Source organism: Coregonus lavaretus, assembly GCF_964263955.1.
Source record: "Coregonus lavaretus genome assembly, chromosome: 24".
NCBI classification, from domain to species: domain Eukaryota; kingdom Metazoa; phylum Chordata; class Actinopteri; order Salmoniformes; family Salmonidae; genus Coregonus; species Coregonus lavaretus.
Window position 1 is genome coordinate 20,441,940 of NC_140011.1, and position 20,926 is coordinate 20,462,865.

The following is a 20,926-nucleotide window of genomic DNA, read 5'->3' on the forward strand; positions in this document are numbered from 1 at the left end:
GTTAAGTAGGTGTATCTGCTTTGAGGAATAAACATCAAAGTTGACTTTGAGAGGTATGTGTGAGTTATAGCTTATTTTGAGGGGACTGTGAAATCATAAGGATTGCTCGAGGCACATTGACAAACACACATGCACATTGCACACACATACTCAGATTAGTTCTGTTTACAAACACACACAGACACACACAAACACACAGCTTGAGATCCCAGCTCACCCCATCTCTCCTTAACTCGCCACAGTGGACAGACGGCAGTAATATGGAATCTGGGGGGGGGTGACTGGGCTGGAGGTTTTAACAAGGCAGCAGCCTACATCATAACAGTTATCTCTCAGCTAAGACCACGCTCTGCCCTGAGCACAGCTTACACTTCACAGGTTATCCACCTCGGCCACTGGATATTTACACTGATCCCTACTTCTATATCCCAGGTACCCTAGGGCCATAACACAGGAGCAGAGAGACAGGCTCTGCTAGGTCGAATCCCTATGGTCCTTCTCACCATGTTTGGACTGTGGAGTTGGGAGTGAGAGAAGTGAGAATGCACACACGCGCATGAGTTCACATACACCCACACCCACTGCTCAATGTCACACACACACACACACACACACACACACACACACACACACACACACACCCACCATGGTTTTCCAGAATTGATTGAAAGTTCACAGAATTTAGTAACCCTACACACACACACCCTTTGTCAAAAGCCCTGCTTAGTTTGAGAAGTGTGTTCACAGGAGGCCCTAACAACTACAGAGCACGGTATCTGACTAGAACCCAGGGGAGGGACTGTCAGAGAGACAGACAGAGGTTCCTAGACAGGAAACCCACTACAGAGACTCAGTGTGAGACTACTCCCAATGTGACCATAGTGCATTCCCTCTCTTTCTCTACCTGTCGCTCTCTTCTCCCCTCCCTCTTTCATGAGGTGACATGACACAGCAGGAGGCCTCACAGAGCTGTGACGGTTCTCTGAGGTGCTTCCTGTATGTGTGAGAGAGGTAGCTGTGACACACTTCTCCCAGAGTCCCAGTGCTCCTGGTGTTCTGTTGGTGCTGTTGGTGTTCCTTTTAGGCCACTATGCAGTGAGTTCCTCTCAGCCAGTGCATGCTGTATATGATATACAGTATATGCAGGGTCTAAGCAGGTTCTTTTGGACATGTGTTTCTCTGCCTGGGCCTATCAGCTGCTCAAATTCAGACTAACAGGATTGGACTGTTTATGAACAGCGTGATCGGACCACACAATCATCAATGTGCAGGTGATGGGGATACAGACAGAGGGAGGAAGGTAGAGTACGGGGGAAGGAAAGGGTGCTAAGGGGAGGGCTTTTGTTATCAGAGGATTCTGGAATTATTGGAGTTGACAAGGATCCCAACCAACATACACACATGGGTTTGGCACACACACACACACGCATGCACACATGCACACAAACACACAAACATGTATTTGTACAGACGCACAAACACACACATGCCTAACACGTGTACATGCACGTGAACACTTATGCACACACATACACACACACACGGACGCACACACACACACGCACGCACACAAACGCGCACGCAAACACAAACACACATGCATATATACAGACGCACAAACACACACACACCTAACATGTGTACATGCACGTGAACACATATGCACACGCATACACACACACATGGACGCACTCACACACACACACGTGGACACACACACACAACCCCCTGGGCAGATCAAGGCTTACAGGGGCAGCAGCTGATGAGGGCTTCTCTTCAAATCGCACGCTTATGATAGCAAATCAATGTCTGACCACCAATCAGGCCGGACCACACTAACCTCAGAGAAACACAGGCCAAGGATGGAGAACTACCTGAATAAATCAGTGACTATTACAGTGCTTCTATTCCACTTGACAAAAGAGATGGTGAAAAGCGTTGGTTTTAAAAATATGTAATTTTGCATTGTAAAATCCTCTTTAGTGTTACTTAGCATTTTCCTCGTCTTCCGTTGCACCTCTATTCACCCAGTTCAGGGTTGTTTCAAAATCCCTCAAAAAAACTATCAAATTCTTAAAGACAAAATATAACACACCAGAGAAAGACAGATCTATACTCTTAGAAAAAAGGGTTCCAAAATGGTTCTTCGGCTGTCCCCATAGGAGAACCATTTTTGTTTCTAGGGAGAACCCTTTTGGGTTCCACGTAGAACCCTTTTGGGTTCCATTTAGAACCCTCTGTGTAAAGGGTTCTACATGGAACCCAAAAGAGTTCTACCTGGAACCATAATGGTTCTACCTAGAACCAAAGAGGGTTAATCAAAGGGCTCACCTTTTTTTCTAAGAGTATATGATGCAGATTTCATTTTAGCACCTAACATCAACTCTTCTTTACTAGGACAGGGGGTGTAGCTCAGTTGGTAGAGCATGGCGTTTGCAACGCCAGGGTTGTGGGTTCGATAAAATAATGTATGCGCTAACTGTAAGTCGCTCTGGATAAGAGCGTCTGCTAAATGACTAAAATGTAAATGTAAATGTACAAGAGGGCTTCAAACTCTGGGGAACATCATATTGGTTCTTCAACTCTGTCTCTGTAGCCTCCAAGCCAAGTCTGCAGGGCAATTCAAAAATGTAAAGGAACTGGAGAGAAGTCTAAATGAACTCTGATCCTAGCATGGGCCTTGTACTGTAGCCTTAGAGGCTCTGGTCTCTGCATGTGTCACCATCACACCATCACACTTCACAGATGGACCCTCGATGGAGTTGGGCCCAACAGTGCCCTTGAACCACATAATGGGACTTCACAGAAGAGGAGTGGTGGAGTGAGACTAAACAGGAAGTCTTCACAAAAGAGCAGAGGGGGAGACAGGAAGTGGCACAAAGTGGATAAAAGCTATTTCAGGCCTTGAATCGTAAGCTCCAGGTATGCGTAATAGCCCAGACTGCACAATCAAAGGAGGAGAAGTAAGACATCATTATGGGGGAATGTGAGCGGGGAGATTGCTCGCTGCAGGGACAACCCGTGATTGCTTTGTGAAGGCATCTACATAGCACTAGCGAGCGAACATGTTCCCCCAGCGCAAAAATCACTAATTACTTGTTATTAATGAGGAGATGAGGAGAGTCTGCGCCTTCAAAGTAAACACTAGCCAGTCTTCCCCCGTAGAACAGAGGGGGGAGGGGGAGCACGGGGAGGAAGGGGGAGGAGGGGAAGGTTTGCTCAGTAAACTGAGACGGCAGCTAATCAGGTTTTAAGTATTTTTATTTTTATTTATTTTTTAGGTTCAAATCAAATTAAATTGTATTGGTCACATACACGTGTTTAGCAGATGTTATTGCGGGTGTTGCGAAATACTTGTGTTTCTAGCTCCGACAGTGCAGTATATCTAACAAGTAATATCTAACAGTTTCACGACATATACCCATAAACACAAATCTAAGTAAATTAATGGAATTAAGAATATATAAATAAATATATGGACGAGCAATGTCAGAGCGGCATAGACTAAGATACAGTAGAATAGTATAGAATACAGTATATACAGTTGAAGTCGGAAGTTTACATACACTTAGGTTGGAGTAATTAAAACTCGTTTTTCAACCACTCCACAAATTTATTGCTAACAAACTATCGTTATGGCAAGTCGGTTAGGACATCTACTTTGTGCATGACACAAGTAATATTTCCAACAATTGTTTACAGACAGATTATTTCACTTATAATTCAAGGGATCAAAACTGGCGCCGATGAAGATGGAGGATTCGCGACTAGCTCTTAGGAAACTTTGCAGTATTTTGTTTTTTTCTGTATTATTTTTGTACATTATTAGCTCAGAAAGTGTTTTGCATCATTACATACTGCTGGGAAAAACTATTGGATATCAGAGCGGCGGTAACTCACCAGCATTACGACCAGGAATACGACTTTCCCGAAGCAGATCCTTTGTTTGCTCTCCCCAGGGCTACTGAACTGATTCCAGCGGCTGACCCAAAACATCGCCGGCGGAGGAGAGGCACTCGGAGCGGCCTGCTGGTCCGACTTAGGAGGCACGCACACCACCCACCGCTTCCAAGTATTCTACTCGCTAATGTTCAATCTTTGGTTAACAAAGTCGACGAACTACGGGCAAGGATTTCTTTCCAGAGAGACATCAAGGCCTGTAACATACTCTGTTTCACGGAAACATGGCTCTCTTGGGATATTCTGTCGAAATCAGTCCAGCCAGATGGGTTCTCAGTTCATCGCGCAGACAGGAATAAATATCTCTCTGGGAAGCAGAAGGGTGGAGGTGTGTGTTTCATGATTAACGACTTGTGGTGTAATTCTAGTAACATAGAGAAACTCGAGTCCTTCTGTTCACCCGACCTAGAATATCTCACAATCAAATGCCGACCGTATTATCTCCCAAGATAATTTTCTTCGGTCATAGTTACGGCCATGTATATCGCCCCTCAAGCCGATACCACAACGCCCCTCAAAGAACTTCACTGGACCTTATGCAAACTGGAAACCACATATCCTGAGGCTGCATTTATTGTAGCCGGGGATTTTAACAAAGCAAATTTGAGGACTAGGCTGCCGAAGTTCTATCAACATATCGACTGTTGTACTCGCGCTGCTAAAATCCTCGACCATTGCTATTCAAACTTCCGGGATGGTTATAAGGCCCTCCCCCGCCCTCCTTTCGGCAAATCTGACCACGACTCCATTTTGCTTCTCCCTTCCTATAGGCAGAAACTCAAACAGGAAATACCCGTGCTAAGGACTATTCAACGCTGGTCTGACCAATCGGAATCCACGCTTCAAGATTGTTTTGATCACGCGTACTGGGATATGTTCTGGGTAGCTTCCGAAAATAATTTAGCCAGATACACTGAAACAGTGCCTGAGTTTATCAGGAAGTACATAGGTGATGTTGTGCCCACTGTGACTATTAAAACCTACCCTAACCAGAAACCATGGATAGACGGCAGTATTCGCGCAAATCTGAAAGCGTGAACCATCGCATTCAACCATGGCAAGGTGACTGGGAATATGGCAGAATACAAACAGTGTAGCTACTCACTCCGCAAGGCAATCAAACTGGCAAAACATCAGTATAGAGACAAAGTGGAGTCGCAATACAACGGCTCAGACACGAGACGTATGTGGCAGGGTCTACAGACAATCACGGACTACAAAAATAAAACCAGCCACTTCGCCGACACCGACGTCTCGTTTCCAGACAAGCTAAACACCTTCTTCGCCTGCTTTGAGGATAGCACAGTGCCACTGACGAGGCCCACTACCAAGGACTGTGGCCTCTCCTTCTCCATGGCCGACGTGATTAAGAAATGTAAGCATGTTAACCCCTGCAAGGCTGCCGGCCCAGACGGCATCCCTAGCCGCGTCCTCAGAGCATGCGCAGACCAGCTGGCTGGTCTGTTCATGGACATATTCAATCTCTCCCTTTCCCAGTCTGCTGTTTCCACATGCTTCAAGAGGGCGACCATTGTTCCTGTACCCAAGAAAGAAAAGGTAACTGAACTAAATGACTATCGCCCTGTAGCACTCACCTCTGTCATCATGAAGTGCTTTGAGAGACTAGTCAAGGATCATATCACATCTACCTTACCTGTCACCCTAGACCCACTTCAATTTGCTTACCGCCCCAATAGATCCACAGATGATGCAATTGCCATCACACTGCACACTGCCCTATCCCATCTGGACAAGAGGAATACCTATGTAAGAATGCTGTTCATTGACTTTAGCTCAGCATTCAACACCATAGTACCCTCCAAGCTCATCATTAAGCTCGAGGCCCTGGGTCTGAACCCCGCCCTGTGCAACTGGGTCCTGGACTTCCTGACGGACCGCCCCCAGGTGGTGAAGGTAGGAAACAACATCTCCACTTCGCTGATCCTCAACACTGGGGCCCCACAAGGGTGCGTGCTCAGCCCCCTCCTGTACTCCCTGTTCACCCATGACTGCGTGGCCAAGCACGCCTCCAACTCACTCATCAAGTTTGCAGACGACACAACAGTAGTAGCCTTGATTACCAACAATGATGAGACCGCCTACAGGGAGGAGGTGAGGGCTCTGGGAGTGTGGTGCCAGGAAAATACCCTCTCACTCAACATCAACAAAACAAAGGAGATGATCGTGGACTTCAGGAAACAGCAGAGGGTGCACCCTCCTATCCACATTGACGGGACCGCAGTGGAGAAGGTGAAAAGCTTCAAGTTCCTTGGCATACACACACCGACAAACTGAAATGGTCCACCCACGCAGACAGCGTGGTGAAGAAGGTGCAACAGAGCCTCTTCAACCTCAGGAGGCTGAAGAAATTTGGCTTATCACCTAAAACCCTCACAAACATTTACAGATGCACAATTGAGAGCATCCTGTCGGGCTGTATCACCGCCTGGTACGGCAACTGCACCGTCCACAACCGCAGGGCTCTCCAGAGGGTGGTGCGGTCTGCCGAATGCATTACCGGGGGCAAACTACCCGCCTTCCAAGACACATACAGCACCCGATGTCACAGGAAGGCCAAAAAGATCATCAAGGACATCAACCACCCGAGCCACTGCCTGTTCACACCGCTATCATCCAGAAGGCAAGGTCAGTACAGGTGCATCAAAGCTAGGACCGAGAGAATGACTGCATGACTGTAAGTCGCTTTGGATAAAAGCGTCTGCTAAATGGCATATTATTATTATTATTATTATTATTATTATTATTATATCTCAAGGCCATCAGACTGTTAAATAGCCATCACTAGCACATTAGATATTGCTGCTGCCTATTGAAATCACTGGCCACTTTAAGAAATGGAACACTAGTCACTTTAATAATGTTTACATATCTTGCACTACTCATCTCATATATATATACTGCATTCTATTCTATAATATTCTTCTGTATCTTAGTCCATGCCGCTCTGTCATTGCTTGTCCATATATGTATATATTCTTAAATCCCATTCCTTACTTTTTTGTGTGTTATGGGTATATGTTGTGAAATTGTTAGATAGTACTGCACTGTTGGAGCTAGAAGCATAAGCATTTCGCTACACCCGCTATAACATCTGCTAAACATGTGTATGTGACAAATACAATTTGATTTGATTTGATTGGATCACAATTCCAGTGGGTCTGAAGTTTACATACACTAAGTTGACTGTGCCTTTAAACAGCTTGGAAAATTCCAGAAAATGATGTCATGGCTTTAGAAACTTCTGATAGGCTAATTGACATCAATTGAGTCAATTGGAGGTGTACCTGTGGATGTATTTCAGGGCCTACCTTCAAACTCAGTGCCTCTTTGCTTGATATCATGGGAAAATAAAAAGAAATCAGCCAAGACCTTAGAAAAAAAATTGTAGACCTCCACAAGTCTGGTTCATCCTTGGGAGCAATTTCCAAACGCCTGAAGGTACCACGTTCATCTGTACAAACAATACTACGCAAGTATAAACACCATGGGACCACGCAGCTGTCTTACCGCTCAGGAAGGAGACGCGTTCTGTCTACTAGAGATGAACGTACTTTGGTGCGAAAAGTGCAAATCAATCCCAGAACAACAGCAAAGGACCTTGTGAAGATGCTGGAGGAAACAGGTACAAAAGTATCTACAGTGGGGAGAACAAGTATTTGATACACTGCCGATTTTGAAGGTTTTCCTACTTACAAAGCATGTAGAGGTCTGTAATTTTTATCATAGGTACACTTCAACTGTGAGAGACGGAATCTAAAACAAAAATCCAGAAAATCACATTGTATGATTTTTAAGTAATTAACTTGCATTTTATTGCATGACATAAGTATTTGATACATCAGAAAAGCAGAACTTAATATTTGGTACAGAAACCTTTGTTTGCAATTACAGAGATCATACATTTCCTATAGGTCTTGACCAGGTTTGCACACACTGCAGCAGGGATTTTGGCCCCTCCTCCATACAGACCTTCTCCAGATCCTTCAGGTTTCGGGGCTGTCGCTGGGCAATACGGACTTTCAGCTCCCTCCAAAGATTTTCTATTGGGTTCAGGTCTGGAGACTGGCTAGGCCACTCCAGGACCTTGAGATGCTTCTTACGGAGCCACTCCTTAGTTGCCCTGGCTATGTGTTTCGGGTCGTTGTCATGCTGGAAGACCCAGCCACGACCCATCTTCAATGCTCTTACTGAGGGAAGGAGGTTGTTGGCCAAGATCTCGCGATACATGGCCCCATCCATCCTCCCCTCAATACGGTGTAGTCGTCCTGTCCCATTTGCAGAAAATCATCCCCAAAGAATGATGTTTCCACCTCCATTCTTCACGGTTGGGATGGTGTTCTTGGGGTTGTACTCATCCTTCTTCTTCCTCCAAACACGGCGAGTGGAGTTTAGACCAAACAGCTCTATTTTTGTCTCATCAGACCACATGACCTTCTCCCATTCCTCCTCTGGATCATGCAGATGGTCATTGGCAAACTTCAGACAGGCCTGGACATGCGCTGGCTTGATCAGGTGGACCTTGCGTGCGCTGCAGGATTTTAATCCATGACGGCGTAGTGTGTTACTAATGGTTTTCTTTGAGACTGTGGTCCCAGCTCTCTTCAGGTCATTGACCAGGTCCTGCCGTGTAGTTCTGGGCTGATCCCTCACCTTCCTCATGATCATTGATGCCCCACGAGGTGAGATCTTGCATGGAGCCCCAGACCGAGGGTGATTGACCGTCATCTTGAACTTCTTCCATGTTCTAATAATTGCGCCAACAGTTGTTGCCTTCTCACCAAGCTGCTTGCCTATTGTCCTGTAGCCCATCCCAGCCTTGTGCAGGTCTACAATTTTATCCCTGATGTCCTTACACAGCTCTCTGGTCTTGGCCATTGTGGAGAGGTTGGAGTCTGTTTGATTGAGTGTGTGGACAGGTGTCTTTTATACAGGTAACGAGTTCAAACAGGTGCAGTTAATACAGGTAATGAGTGGAGAACAGGAGGGCTTCTTAAAGAAAAACTAACAGGTCTGTGAGAGCCGGAATTCTTACTGGTTGGTAGGTGATCAAATACTTATGTCATGCAATAAAATGCAAATTAATTACTTAAAAATCATACAATGTGATTTTCTGGATTTTTGTGTTTGATTCCGTCTCTCACAGTTGAAGTGTACCTATGATAAAAATTACAGACCTCTACATGCTTTGTAAGTAGGAAAACCTGCAAAATCGGCAGTGTATCAAATACTTGTTCTCCCCACTGTACATCCACAGTAAAACGAGTCCTATATCAACATAACCTGAAAGGCCGCTCAGCAAGGAAGAAGCCACTGCTCCAAAACTGCCATAAAAAAGCCAGACTACGGTTTGCAACTGCACATGGGGACAAAGATCGAACTTTTTGGAGAAATGTCCCCTGGTCTGATGAAACAAAAATAAAACTGTTTGGCCATAATAACCATTGTTATGTTTGGAGGAAAAAGGGGACAGCTTGCAAGCCGAGAACACCATCCCAACCGTGAAGCACGGGGGTGGCAGCATCATGCTGTGAGGGTGCTTTGCTGCAGGAGGGACTGGTGCACTTCACAAAATAGATGGCATCATGAGGAAGGAAAATTATGTGGATATATTGAAGCAACATCTGAAGACATCATTCAGGAAGTTAAAGCTTGGTCGCAAATGGGTCTTCCAAATGGACAATGACCCCAAGCATACTTCCAAAGTTGTGGCAAAATGGCTTAAGGACAACAAAGTCAAGGTATTGGAGTGGCCATCACAAAGCCCTGACATCAATCCTATAGAAAATGTGTGGGCAGAACTGAAAAAGTGTGTGCGAGCAAGGAGGCCTACAAACCTGACTCAGTTACACCAGCTCTGTCAGGAGGAATGGGCCAAAGTTCACCCAACTTATTGTGGGAAGCTTGTGGAAGGCTACCCGAAACGTTTGACCCCAGTTAAACAATTTAAAGGCAATGCTACCAAATACTAATTGAGTGTATGAAAACTTCTGACCTACTGGGAATGTGATGAAAGAAATAAAAGCTGAAATAAATCATTCTCTCTACTATTATTCTGACATTTCACATTCTTAAAATAAAGTGGTGATCCTAACTGACCTAAGACAGGGAATTTTTACTAGGATTAAATGTCAGGAATTGTGAAAAACTGAGTTTAAATGTATTTGGCTAAGGTGTATGTAAACTTCCGACTTCAACTGTACATATGAGATGAGAAATGCAAGATATGTAAACATTATTAAAGTGACTAGTGTTCCATTTATTAAAGTGGCCAGTGATTTCTAATCTATGTATATAGGCAGCAGCCGTGGTGTGAAGTGAAGGATATTTAACAGTCTGATGGCCTTTAGATATAAGCAGTTTTTAAGTCTCTTGGTCCCAGCTTTGATGCACCTGTACTGACCCCACCTTCTGGATGATAGCGGGGTGAACAGGCAGTAGCTTGGGTGGTTGTTGCCTTGATGATCTTTTTGGCCTTCCTGTGACATCGGGAGCTGTAGGTGTCCTGGAGGGATGGTAGTTTGCCCCCGGTGATGCGTTGGGCAGACCACACCACCCTCTGGAGAGCCCTGCGGTTGGGGTGGTGCAGTTGCCGTACCAGGCAGTGATACAGCCCGACAGGATGTTATCAATTGTGCATCTGTAAAAGTGTGTGAGGGTTTTAGGTGCCAAGCCAAATTTCTTCAGCCTCCTGAGGTTGAAGCGGCGCTGTTGAGCCTTCTTCACCACACTGTCTATGTGGGTGGACCATTTCAGTTTGTCAGTGATGTGTAGGCTGAGGAACTTGAAGCTTTCCACCTTCTCCACTGCGGTCCCGTCGATGTGGATAGGGGGTGCTCACTCTGCTGTTTCCTTTCCACGATCATCTGCTTTGTTTTGTTGACGTTGAGTGAGAGGTTATTTTCCTGGCACCACACTCCCAGAGCCCTCACCTCCTCCCTGTAGGTTGTCTCGTCATTGTTAGTAATCAAGCCTACTACTCTCGTGTCGTCTGCAAACTTGATGATTGTGTTAGAGGCGTGCTTGGCCACGCAGTCATGGGTGAACAGGGAGTACAGGAGGGGGCTGAACACGCACCCTTGTGGGGCACCAGTGTTGAGGATCAGCGAAGTGGAGGTGTTGTTTCCTACCTTCACCACCTGGGGTCGGCCCATCAGGAAGGCCAAGACCCAGTTGCACAGGGCGGGGTTCAGACCCAGGGCCTCAAGCTTAATGATGAGCTTGGAGGGTACTATGGTGTTGAATGCTGAGCTGTAGTCTATGATCAGCATTCTTACATACAGTAGATATTCCTCTTGTCCAGATGGGATAGGGCAGTGTGCAGTGTAATGGCGATTGCATCGTCTGTGGATCTATTGGGGCGGTAAGCAAATTGAAGTGGGTCTAGGGTGGCAGGTAAGGTAGAGGTGATATGATCCTTGACTAGTCTCTCAAAGCACTTCATGATGACAGAAGTGTGTGCTATGGGGGGATAGTCATTTAGTTCAGTTACCTTTGCTTTCTTGGGTACAGGGACAATGGTGGCCATCTTGAAGCATGTGGGGACAGCAGACTTGGATAGGGAGAGATTGAATATGTCCGTAAACAGACCAGCCAGCTGATCTGCGCATGCTCTGAGGACGTGGCTAGGGATACCATCTGGGCCGGCAGCCTTGCGAGGGTTAACACGCTTAAATGTCTTACTCACGTCAGCCACGGACAAGGAGAGCCCACAGTCCTTGTTAGCGGGCCGCGTCGGTGTCACTGTATTATCCTCAAAGCGGGCGAAGAATGTGTTTAGCTTGTCCGGAAGCAAGACGTCGGTGTCGGCGACGTGGCTGGGTTTCCTTTTGTAGTCCATGATTGTCTGTAGACCCTGCCACATACGTCTCGTGTCTGGGCCGTTGAATTGCGACTCCACTTTGTCCCTATACTGACGTTTTGCCTGTTTGATTGCCTTGTGGAGGGTATTCTGTATTCTGTATTCTGCCATATTCCCAGTCACCTTGCATTTACATTACATTTTACATTTTTGTCATTTAGCAGACGCTCTTATCCAGAGTGACTTACAGTTAGTGAGTACATACACTTTTCATACTGCTTGTCATCGGCAAGGACTAGGGAGTTTATGATAAAAAGTAACTGATTAGAGCTAAGCACAGTCAAAATCCTAGAGGAAAACCTGGTTCTGTCTGCTTTCCAACACTCTTAAAGGGTGTGCTCCTAATCTCAGCTTGTTACCTGTATAAAAGACACCTGTCCACAGAAGCAATCAATCAATCAGATTCCAAACTTTCCACCATGGCCAAGACCAAAGAGCTCTCCAAAGATGTCAGGGACAAGATTGTAGAGCTACACAAGGCTGGAATGGGCTACAAGACCATCGCCAAGCAGCTTGGTGAGAAGGTGACAACAGCTGGTGCGAATATTCACTGGAAGAAACACAAAATAACTGTCAATCTCACTCGGCCTGGGGCTCCATGCAAGATCTCACCTTGTGGAGTTGCAATGATCATGAGAACGGTGAGGAATCAGCCCAGAACTACACGGAAGGATCTTGCAATGATCTCAAGGCAGCTGGGACTATAGTCACTAAGAAAACGATTGGTAACACACTACGCCGTGAAGGACTGAAATCCTGCAGCGCCCGCAAGGTCCCCCTGCTCAAGAAAGCACATATACAGGGCCGTCTGAAGTTTGCCAATGAACATCTGAATGATTCAGAGGAGAACTGGGTGAAAGTGTTGTGGTCAGATGAGACCAAAATCGAGCTCTTTGGCATCAACTCAACTCGCCATGTTTGGAGGAGGAGGAATGCTGCCTATGACCCCAAGAACACCATCCCCACCGTCAAACATGGAGGTGGAAACATTATGCTTTGGGGGTGTTTTTCTGCTAAGGGGACAGGACAACTTCACCGCATCAAAGGGACGATGGACGGGGCCATGTACCGTCAAATCTTGGGTGAGAACCTCCTTCCCTCAGCCAGGGCATTGAAAATGGGTCGTGGATGGTTATTCCAGCATGACAATGACCCAAAACACACGGCCAAGGCAACAAAGGAGTGGCTCAAGAAGAAGCACATTAAGGTCCTGGAGTGGCCTAGCCAGTCTCCAGACCTTAATCCCATAGAAAATCTGTGGAGGGAGCTGAAGGTTCGTGTTGCCAAACGTCAGGCTCGAAACCTTAATGACTTGGAGAAGATCTGTAAAGAGGAGTGGGACAAAATCCCTCCTGAGATGTGTGCAAACCTGGTGGCCAACTTCAAGAAACGTCTGACCTCTGTGATTGCCAACAAGGGTTTTGCCACCAAGTACTAAGTCATGTTTTGCAGAGGGGTCAAATACTTATTCCCCTCATTAAAATGCAAATCAATTTATAACATTTTTGACATGCGTTTTTCTGGATTTTTTTGTTGTTATTCTGTCTCTCACTGTTCAAATAAACCTACCATTATAATTATAGACTGATCATGTCTTGGTCAATGGGCAAACATACAAAATCAGCAGGGGATCAAATACTTTTTTCCCTCACTGTATCTTAATACATTGCCTCGGTGTGTGAGAATTTCCCAGTTACAGTGGTGTAAAGTACTTAAGTAAAAATACTTTAAAGTACTACTTAAGTAGTTTTTTGGGGTATCTGTACTTTATTTTACTATTTATATTTTTGACAACTTTTACTTTTACTTGTACTTTGTACTCCATACATTTTCCCTGACACCCAAAAGTACTTGTTACATTTTGAATGCTTAGCAGGTCAGGAAAATGGTCCAATTCATTCACTTATCAAGAGAACATCAATGGTCATCCCTACTGCCTCTGATCTGGCGGACTCACTAAACACAAATGCTTCGTTTATAAATGATGTCTGAGTGTTGGAGTGTGCCCCTAGCTATCCGTAAAAAAATGTCAACAAGAAAATTGTGCCATCTGGTTTGCTTAATATAAGCAATTTGAAATTATTTATACTTTTACTTTTTATACTTAAGTATATTTAAAACCAAAGTTTTAGACTTTTATTCAAGTAGTCTTTTACTTGAGTCATTTTCTATTAAGGTATCTTTACTTTTACTCAAGTATGACAATTAGGTCCTTTTACACCACTGCCCAGTTACCTTTAATAATCATCTAATTTCTCATTAGCATGCATTAGCAAATGTCCCCCAGGGAACCTGCGGAAACATGTTTGATTGTTGAGTAAATATTACAATACAGCTGGGACTATTTATCTTCTGAAAAGGGTGTTAATTTGTTCACGAGTTAATAGTGTTTTCATTTGCATTATGAATGGGAAGTCAATCCCGTTTCAACCTGTTACAGCAGCCACTCTTGATCGCTAATGAGTCCATTCCACTGGGAAGCTTTAGCCTGAAAAACAGATCATGAATTTACAGTAGTCTCAAACGATGTGTGTGGTCTAAATTATTAGCATTAATGATTAAAATAGGAGTGTGTGTGTGTCTGCGTGCATGTTTCTTGGATGGAATTAAAGAGCTCTAATTCCATTCCTAGATTACAGTAGACTTGATTCTGATGCTGGTACAGTACATTAGAGCCTCCATAACAAATAATTAGAGGGCAAAAATTACACTTAATAAAAAAGCACCACAAGGACAATGACTACATTATAAAGATAGAGAGGGTACACTATGTACAGTACAGTGTAGATACTGTAGGACCACATTTCATCCATTTCATCATATGAAAGTCTTTCAAGTCAAGTATGAAATATATCATCGTTGAAATAATGACTAGAACATGCAGTACTATCTAGGAAGCTGCTGCGTTATCATATGCCCATGGATCAAGTCCAGTCCCAGAGATGCATGTCGATGCATGTGGAGCATATGCAGTAAGAGTAGCTGCCCTGAGAGATCTACTGTAGGGGAGGAGAGGGTTGAGGGTTGCCCCAGGGCCCATGAATAATGATGAAGTGTTACCCACTAGACACAGGACACTTAATAATGCAGATCCTGTACATAAATATACAAACACACGCAGCCACACGCACATGTAAAATACACATATAAAACAAAAAACACATGCGCACATACACAAGGCCAGAAACTCCAAGAAGTCTCTCTATGGCCCTCTCAAACAACCTCTGGAAAGCAGCCCAATATCACACACACTAGGCCCCCACTCCAGGGGGTAACGGCAAGAACTTGGCACGGCCACACAGTCACCTGTCGGGTACCAGTGAGGGAGATAAATCAAGTGTTCCCTTTCTAGAGCCTTATCATCTGACAGAACTAACACAGAATGGCTGCTTAGAACTACACAGTGTACCCCAGGACTGAGTTACCACATAAGAGGTACACACACTACAAACTACACACACTACAAACTACGTACACTACACACCAGCCATCTACACACTACACACCAGTCCGCCATCAAAGCCTCCATATCGGGCCTTTCTTTAAACAGCCTGATAACCAGGGGTTTCTCTGGAGTGGATGCACTGGAAGGCAGCATGTGGTTTTATGAAACTCTTTGATGTTTTATAATTGCTGATTAGTGAGTTTAGGTTGGACTTAAGTTCACATATAGCGGACTCCCTATGGAAACCAAATTCAAAACTTTTAACTTTGGAAAATATGAGCAGCATGACTGTAGAAGAATTGAAGGAAAAATATGATATACTGTACATTCAAGTAAAAGTTGTCAAAAATATAAATAATAAAGTAAAGTACAGATACCCAAAAAAACTACATTTACATTTACATTTTAGTCATTTAGCAGACGCTCTTATCCAGAGCGACTTACAGTTAGTGAGTGCATACATTTTTCATACTTAAGAACACTAAAGACATATTTACATACAAATACATCCCTGCTAAAGTGAATAGATCATAACAGCTCTGGGTCCATGTTCATACATAACATTACACATTAATGATTGTACATAAAGTACAGAACATTTGTAAAAAGTTCAAACAACCCAACCCTTGGCTTAAACAAACTGCCCCAGACAGACAGGCCTGTATAAAACACTTGCACTGTGAGGGGACTCTCTGCTTTAAATACTCTCAACCAACAAACTATTCAATACAGCCTTATTCAATACAAGAAAAAAATTACCCAACACAAGTCATACTATTTGGGTTGCAGTTTGATTGTGTGCCAAACTCACCTATCCTTAACCTGACCTACCCTGCGACCTTGCTTACTTTTCCAACCCCTTCAAAACAAAAGACAGGTACCCTTCACTGACATCCTATCTCTTTGAATGTTGTCAATTAATGTTGTCTTGGTATCCGTTTCAGATTGAACAACCCAAATAACCATTTTTTGGTACATGCCATGTCTTTAGCTGCCACTACATGGCGATGTAACTTTGTTGGTATCAAATAAGTAATTAAGAATCTATGATGTGCTTTAAAGTCTTAAAGATGAATGTTACATTTGCATATCAGTTACATACAAATCTTAATGCAATACAAAATGGTAGCTATATGATGACTATTTAGCTGAAAGATTCAAATTTACTGAGTTATTAGTCTATCGACGATATTGATATCGGCAATAAAATAAAGTCAGAGGAACACTATTTATATGTAGATCTTAAAGTAAAAGTTACTTTCAATAATGAAGAGGCAAGACAGATGGAAGTGTCTCTAGTTGCACACTGTTTGTTACATTTAATTTCTATACCTTAAAGTTAGCGGAAAACTATGTATCTGAAACCAGCTAAGTTGCTTCAATCGCAGTATAGGTTACAATGAATAATTATTGTCATCACAGACAAATAACAAAACCGATGTAGCCAAAAAGGGAGGAAATTACTATACACTTCTTTTAAGACTAAACCACAACCCCCGCCACTCCTAAAAGTCGACATCTTCATAATCTTCTTCATTGTTGTTACTCAGAGGGTGTCAAGCGGGCGGTCACTTCCTACTCTCCACAGGAAACAGGAAGTGGTCACAGCTAGTCGGTCAGTGAGCACTCTGACAGCGTGCGCTTCCCCGCCTCATGTTAATGGCCGTTACCACCCCGAATACCATCTGTCTAAGACAGGGCGAGCCATCCTCCATGTATTGGACCACCAACATGTCCACCTTACCATCACACTGCTCCAGGATCTCCTCTGCAGTGGTGTCGTAGTGGGCCAGGGGGTTGCTAGGGTTACGGTACTGGTCCAGGGTGTGAGAATTGGGAATCTCGTTCTTCAGATGCCAGGCCACGCCCACATGGGATTCCGGTGAATCAAAGCGTGCGGCGGTGGGGGTACGCACGATCTCCGCCCCCAAGGCTCTCAGCACATTCACATTCTCCATGCTCATCTTCTCAGGCATGATGATGATGCAGCGATAGCCTTTAACTGCAAAGGCCAGGGCCAGACCAATACCTGTGTTGCCACCTTATGGATGATAGTGGGGTGAACAGGCAGTGGCTCGGGTGGTTGATATCCTTGATGATCTTTTTGCCCTTCCTGTGACATCGGGTGCTGTAGGTGTCCTGGAGGGCGGGTAGTTTGCTCCTGGTAATGTGTTTGGCAGACCGCACCACCCTCTGGAGAGCCCTGCGGTTGCGGGCGGTGCAGTTGCCATACCAGGCGGTGATACAGCCCGACAGGATGCTCTCAATTGTGCATCTGTAAAAGTTTGAGGGTTTTAGGTGCCAAGCCAAATTTCTTCAGCCGCCTGAGGTTGAAGAGGCTCTGTTGCGCCTTCTTTACCATAATGTCTGTGTGGGTGGACCATTTCAGTTTGTCAGTGATGTGTACGCCAAGTAACTTGAAGCTTTCCACCTTCTCCACTTCGGTCCTGTCGATGTGGATAGGGAGGTGCACCTTCTGCTGTTTTCTGAAGTCCACGATCATCTCCTTTGTTTTGTTGACGTTGAGTGAGAGGTTATTTTTTACTTAAGTAGTACTTTAAAGTATTTTTTCTTAAGTACTTTACACCACTGTAACTAGGAAATTCTCACACAACGGGGCAACGTATTAAGGTAGTGTAATGGTTTAAAGTTAAATATGTAGATTTTGTCGACAAACTATATTTTATCAGGCAATTCCTCTATTAATGCAGAAACGCAGAAATGTTATGCTATCCATAACCACATCACAGCAGGGGTTATGCTGATCTTTAACACTTCTCAGAGTTACTGGTAATGTATCTGTACTGTTGGATACATGCCAGCAAATGGCTGAGAGATCACAGAGGAGAGAAAAGGTTGGAGTGAAGATGTTTCTACTCCGTGTATTATCGTTGCTGCACTCCTCCATGATTTGGTTCTCTGTAAAGGTCACCAAGATAGGATTTGCCTCCATTTTCATACTTATCTGGATTCTCTCTCTCTCTCTCTCTCTCTCTCTCTCTCTCTCTCTCTCTCTCTCTCTCTCTCTCTCTCTCTCTCTCTCTCTCTCTCTCTCTCTCTCTCTCTCTCTCTCTCTCTCTCTCTCTCTCTCACACACACACACACACACACACACACACACACACACACACACACACACACACACACACACACCGACAAGTAGATTAAAACGCACACAGAGCAAATTCTCTGGAAGTTCATCATCAGTCGGGTGAGAAAAAGCAACAAGGCTTCTTGGCAGATTTCCTGCTCACCCAGGTTTACTAATTGGTATGGGCCCCTTGTCAGAGCTCCACATTGAGCTCACTAGCATTTTCCTCCGCTGTGATTCTGATCTCAGGCATGAAAGTACACTAATGTAAATGCATATTTCCTTAATTTGCATGGCCAATGGAACGTCTTCAGTCGCTTTGTCACTTTCTAATTAATGCTCAAAGACCAATGAATCAATAACGAGCTAGCTTCCCTCTACTGCTGCACACTCAGTTCAACTGAATTATTCCTCAGTGTGGGACTGTTTTGATGTTAGGCACATTCAAAAGGTCTTAACAAACAGCAATAAATGGCTGTAAATTGCTCAATATATTTCTTTGTAGAATGTAAATCATATATATTTTTGGTACAATTATTAATGTTGATTCATGTTATAATTATGAGAATGACTATTAGCTAGCTGTATGCATATAGTCCACACAAGTTTCCAGAGGATAATATTTATTTCAAATACTTGGAATGAGAAGGAGGAATGATTTCAGTAGCTGTGTAACAATATGTTTGACTATTTCCTCTCACAAAGAAGATTACATGGGAATCAAATAACCTCTAATATTATCAGCTGGTGAATATCTTGCACAAGCATGACATTTAAAATCTAAACAGGGTGATCTGTGAACATACTTGATGTATCACCAAGACTAAAACTCCATGGAGACGACAGATACATATACAATTTCCTTGTAAATGTAATGGAAAAAAAAGCTTTTGGGATTTGATAGAATAGCACAGTTTGTGCTTTATGTGAGATCTCCCTTGTAAAAGAGGTCTTCTGACCTCAATGGGACCTCCTGGATGAATAATGGTTTTATCAAAATTCTTTACTGTGCCTCAGGGAGGCCAACTCACCTAAGGGTGAAGATCTGTACAGCTGACAGCGTGGAGAGAGCCAGGAAGGTGGAGACCGTCTCCCTCTGTCTGATGGGTCTAGAGGGCACCATCACCACAAAGTTACTGTCTAGCCTTAGCTCTGACATGGGCTGGAACAGACGCACGCTCCCAATGCGCTGCATGGGCGTGGGCCCCGAGAAGTACCCCATGGGCACCTGGTGCTCTGTGCGCATGGAACTCCCCTTCCGTAAGTCCTCTGAGCTGCACTCTCCAGTCTCTGTGGACTGTACCATGTAGTATAGCTCCACAGGGGTGCCCTGGGCCTGCTCCGGAGCTCTCTGCCTGCCATGCCTCACGGTAGGGGGGCTGAACCAGCTAACCAGAGGCTCCAGCTCGGCCACACACATCCCCAGCTCCCCCTTCAGACGACACATGCCCCGCACCTCCTGGGTCTCGTGGAAGGCAAACATCCGGACACAGGGAAGCCTGTGGATGGTGGTATAGTCATCCCAGTCCCTGCCTCCCACATAGAACAACACCTGCACCTTGGGCCAACTGGGGTGGATCCTCTCACTGATGATGAAGGTCTGGACCTTCCAGTTGTAGGTGAAAAGGGACGGAGAAGAGGAGGAGATGGATGATGATGGGGAGGTGAAAGAGGGTCCATTGAAGGGTCCAGGGCTCTGTAGGAGCTCCATGGGGATGGTTTGCTGGACAGACATGGGTCCATAGCTGGTGTTGATGGAGGGCATCCGGCGGGCCTGCTGGATGAAGAAGAGCTCGGTCCTGGCCTGCAGGCTGGAGTTCCTCATCAGGTCCTGGTTGGCCTCCTTCAGAAAGAAGGCTGCCTCGGCGTTGAGGACCTGGTAGCTGACGGGCAAGTAGGTTGGCATGGGGCCGTACCTCTGTAGACCCTCAAGAATCACCCTGCTGTCTGCCACTGGAACACAGAAGAGGGGAGAGGTTAACTATATACACATGTTAACCTCTATAACAAAGGGCAGAGCAGAGAGAGGATGAGACATTTAGTAAGAAAAGGAAGACAAATGACAAAGTCCTGAACACTGGAAATTGTGAACATACGATCTCTTTATCTCTATGCTCTCCTGGGCATACACATTTATATTACAATGTCCTATTAAGAAATTATTTGCTACAAAATGTTCATATGACATCCCCTTCATGCATTATTTATCACTATATGAAGTAGCATGTAAAATGACTTCCTGCAGTTAAACAGAGAGACTTGAAGACATGGATTAGGAATCGAATCTGATCTACAGTAATAATTTACTAAATAGTCACAGTTCCTTGTTAGACCCTACTCACTCACTTAGTCAACTCAGCCACACCTCTCCTCCTCTCCTCTATCTGAACAACTTGGTTCACAACCTCCACTCGCTCCTCCTGTCTGGAGTCTGAACCAGACCCTGTTATCGACCCCGACACACCCAGCAGGGTTTCAATGCCCCCTCCCTCCTCCCTCACCCCTCTTCTAACTCATCTACACCTTCCCCTTCTGTCTCTCCCTCCTTCCC

General features: G+C 44.8%; 1 protein-coding gene across 1 annotated transcript in view; it reads right to left on the reverse strand.

Moving 5' to 3' along the window:
- The window catches only part of LOC311100056 (transmembrane protein 132C-like), a 219,838-nt gene that overhangs the window by 149,969 nt on the left and 48,943 nt on the right, over positions 1–20,926 (reverse strand). Inside the window, exon 2 of the mRNA XM_084140799.1 lies at positions 19,407–20,328. Coding sequence (XP_083996925.1) covers positions 19,407–20,328 — 922 coding nt within the window. The remainder of the gene's footprint in view (positions 1–19,406; positions 20,329–20,926) is intronic.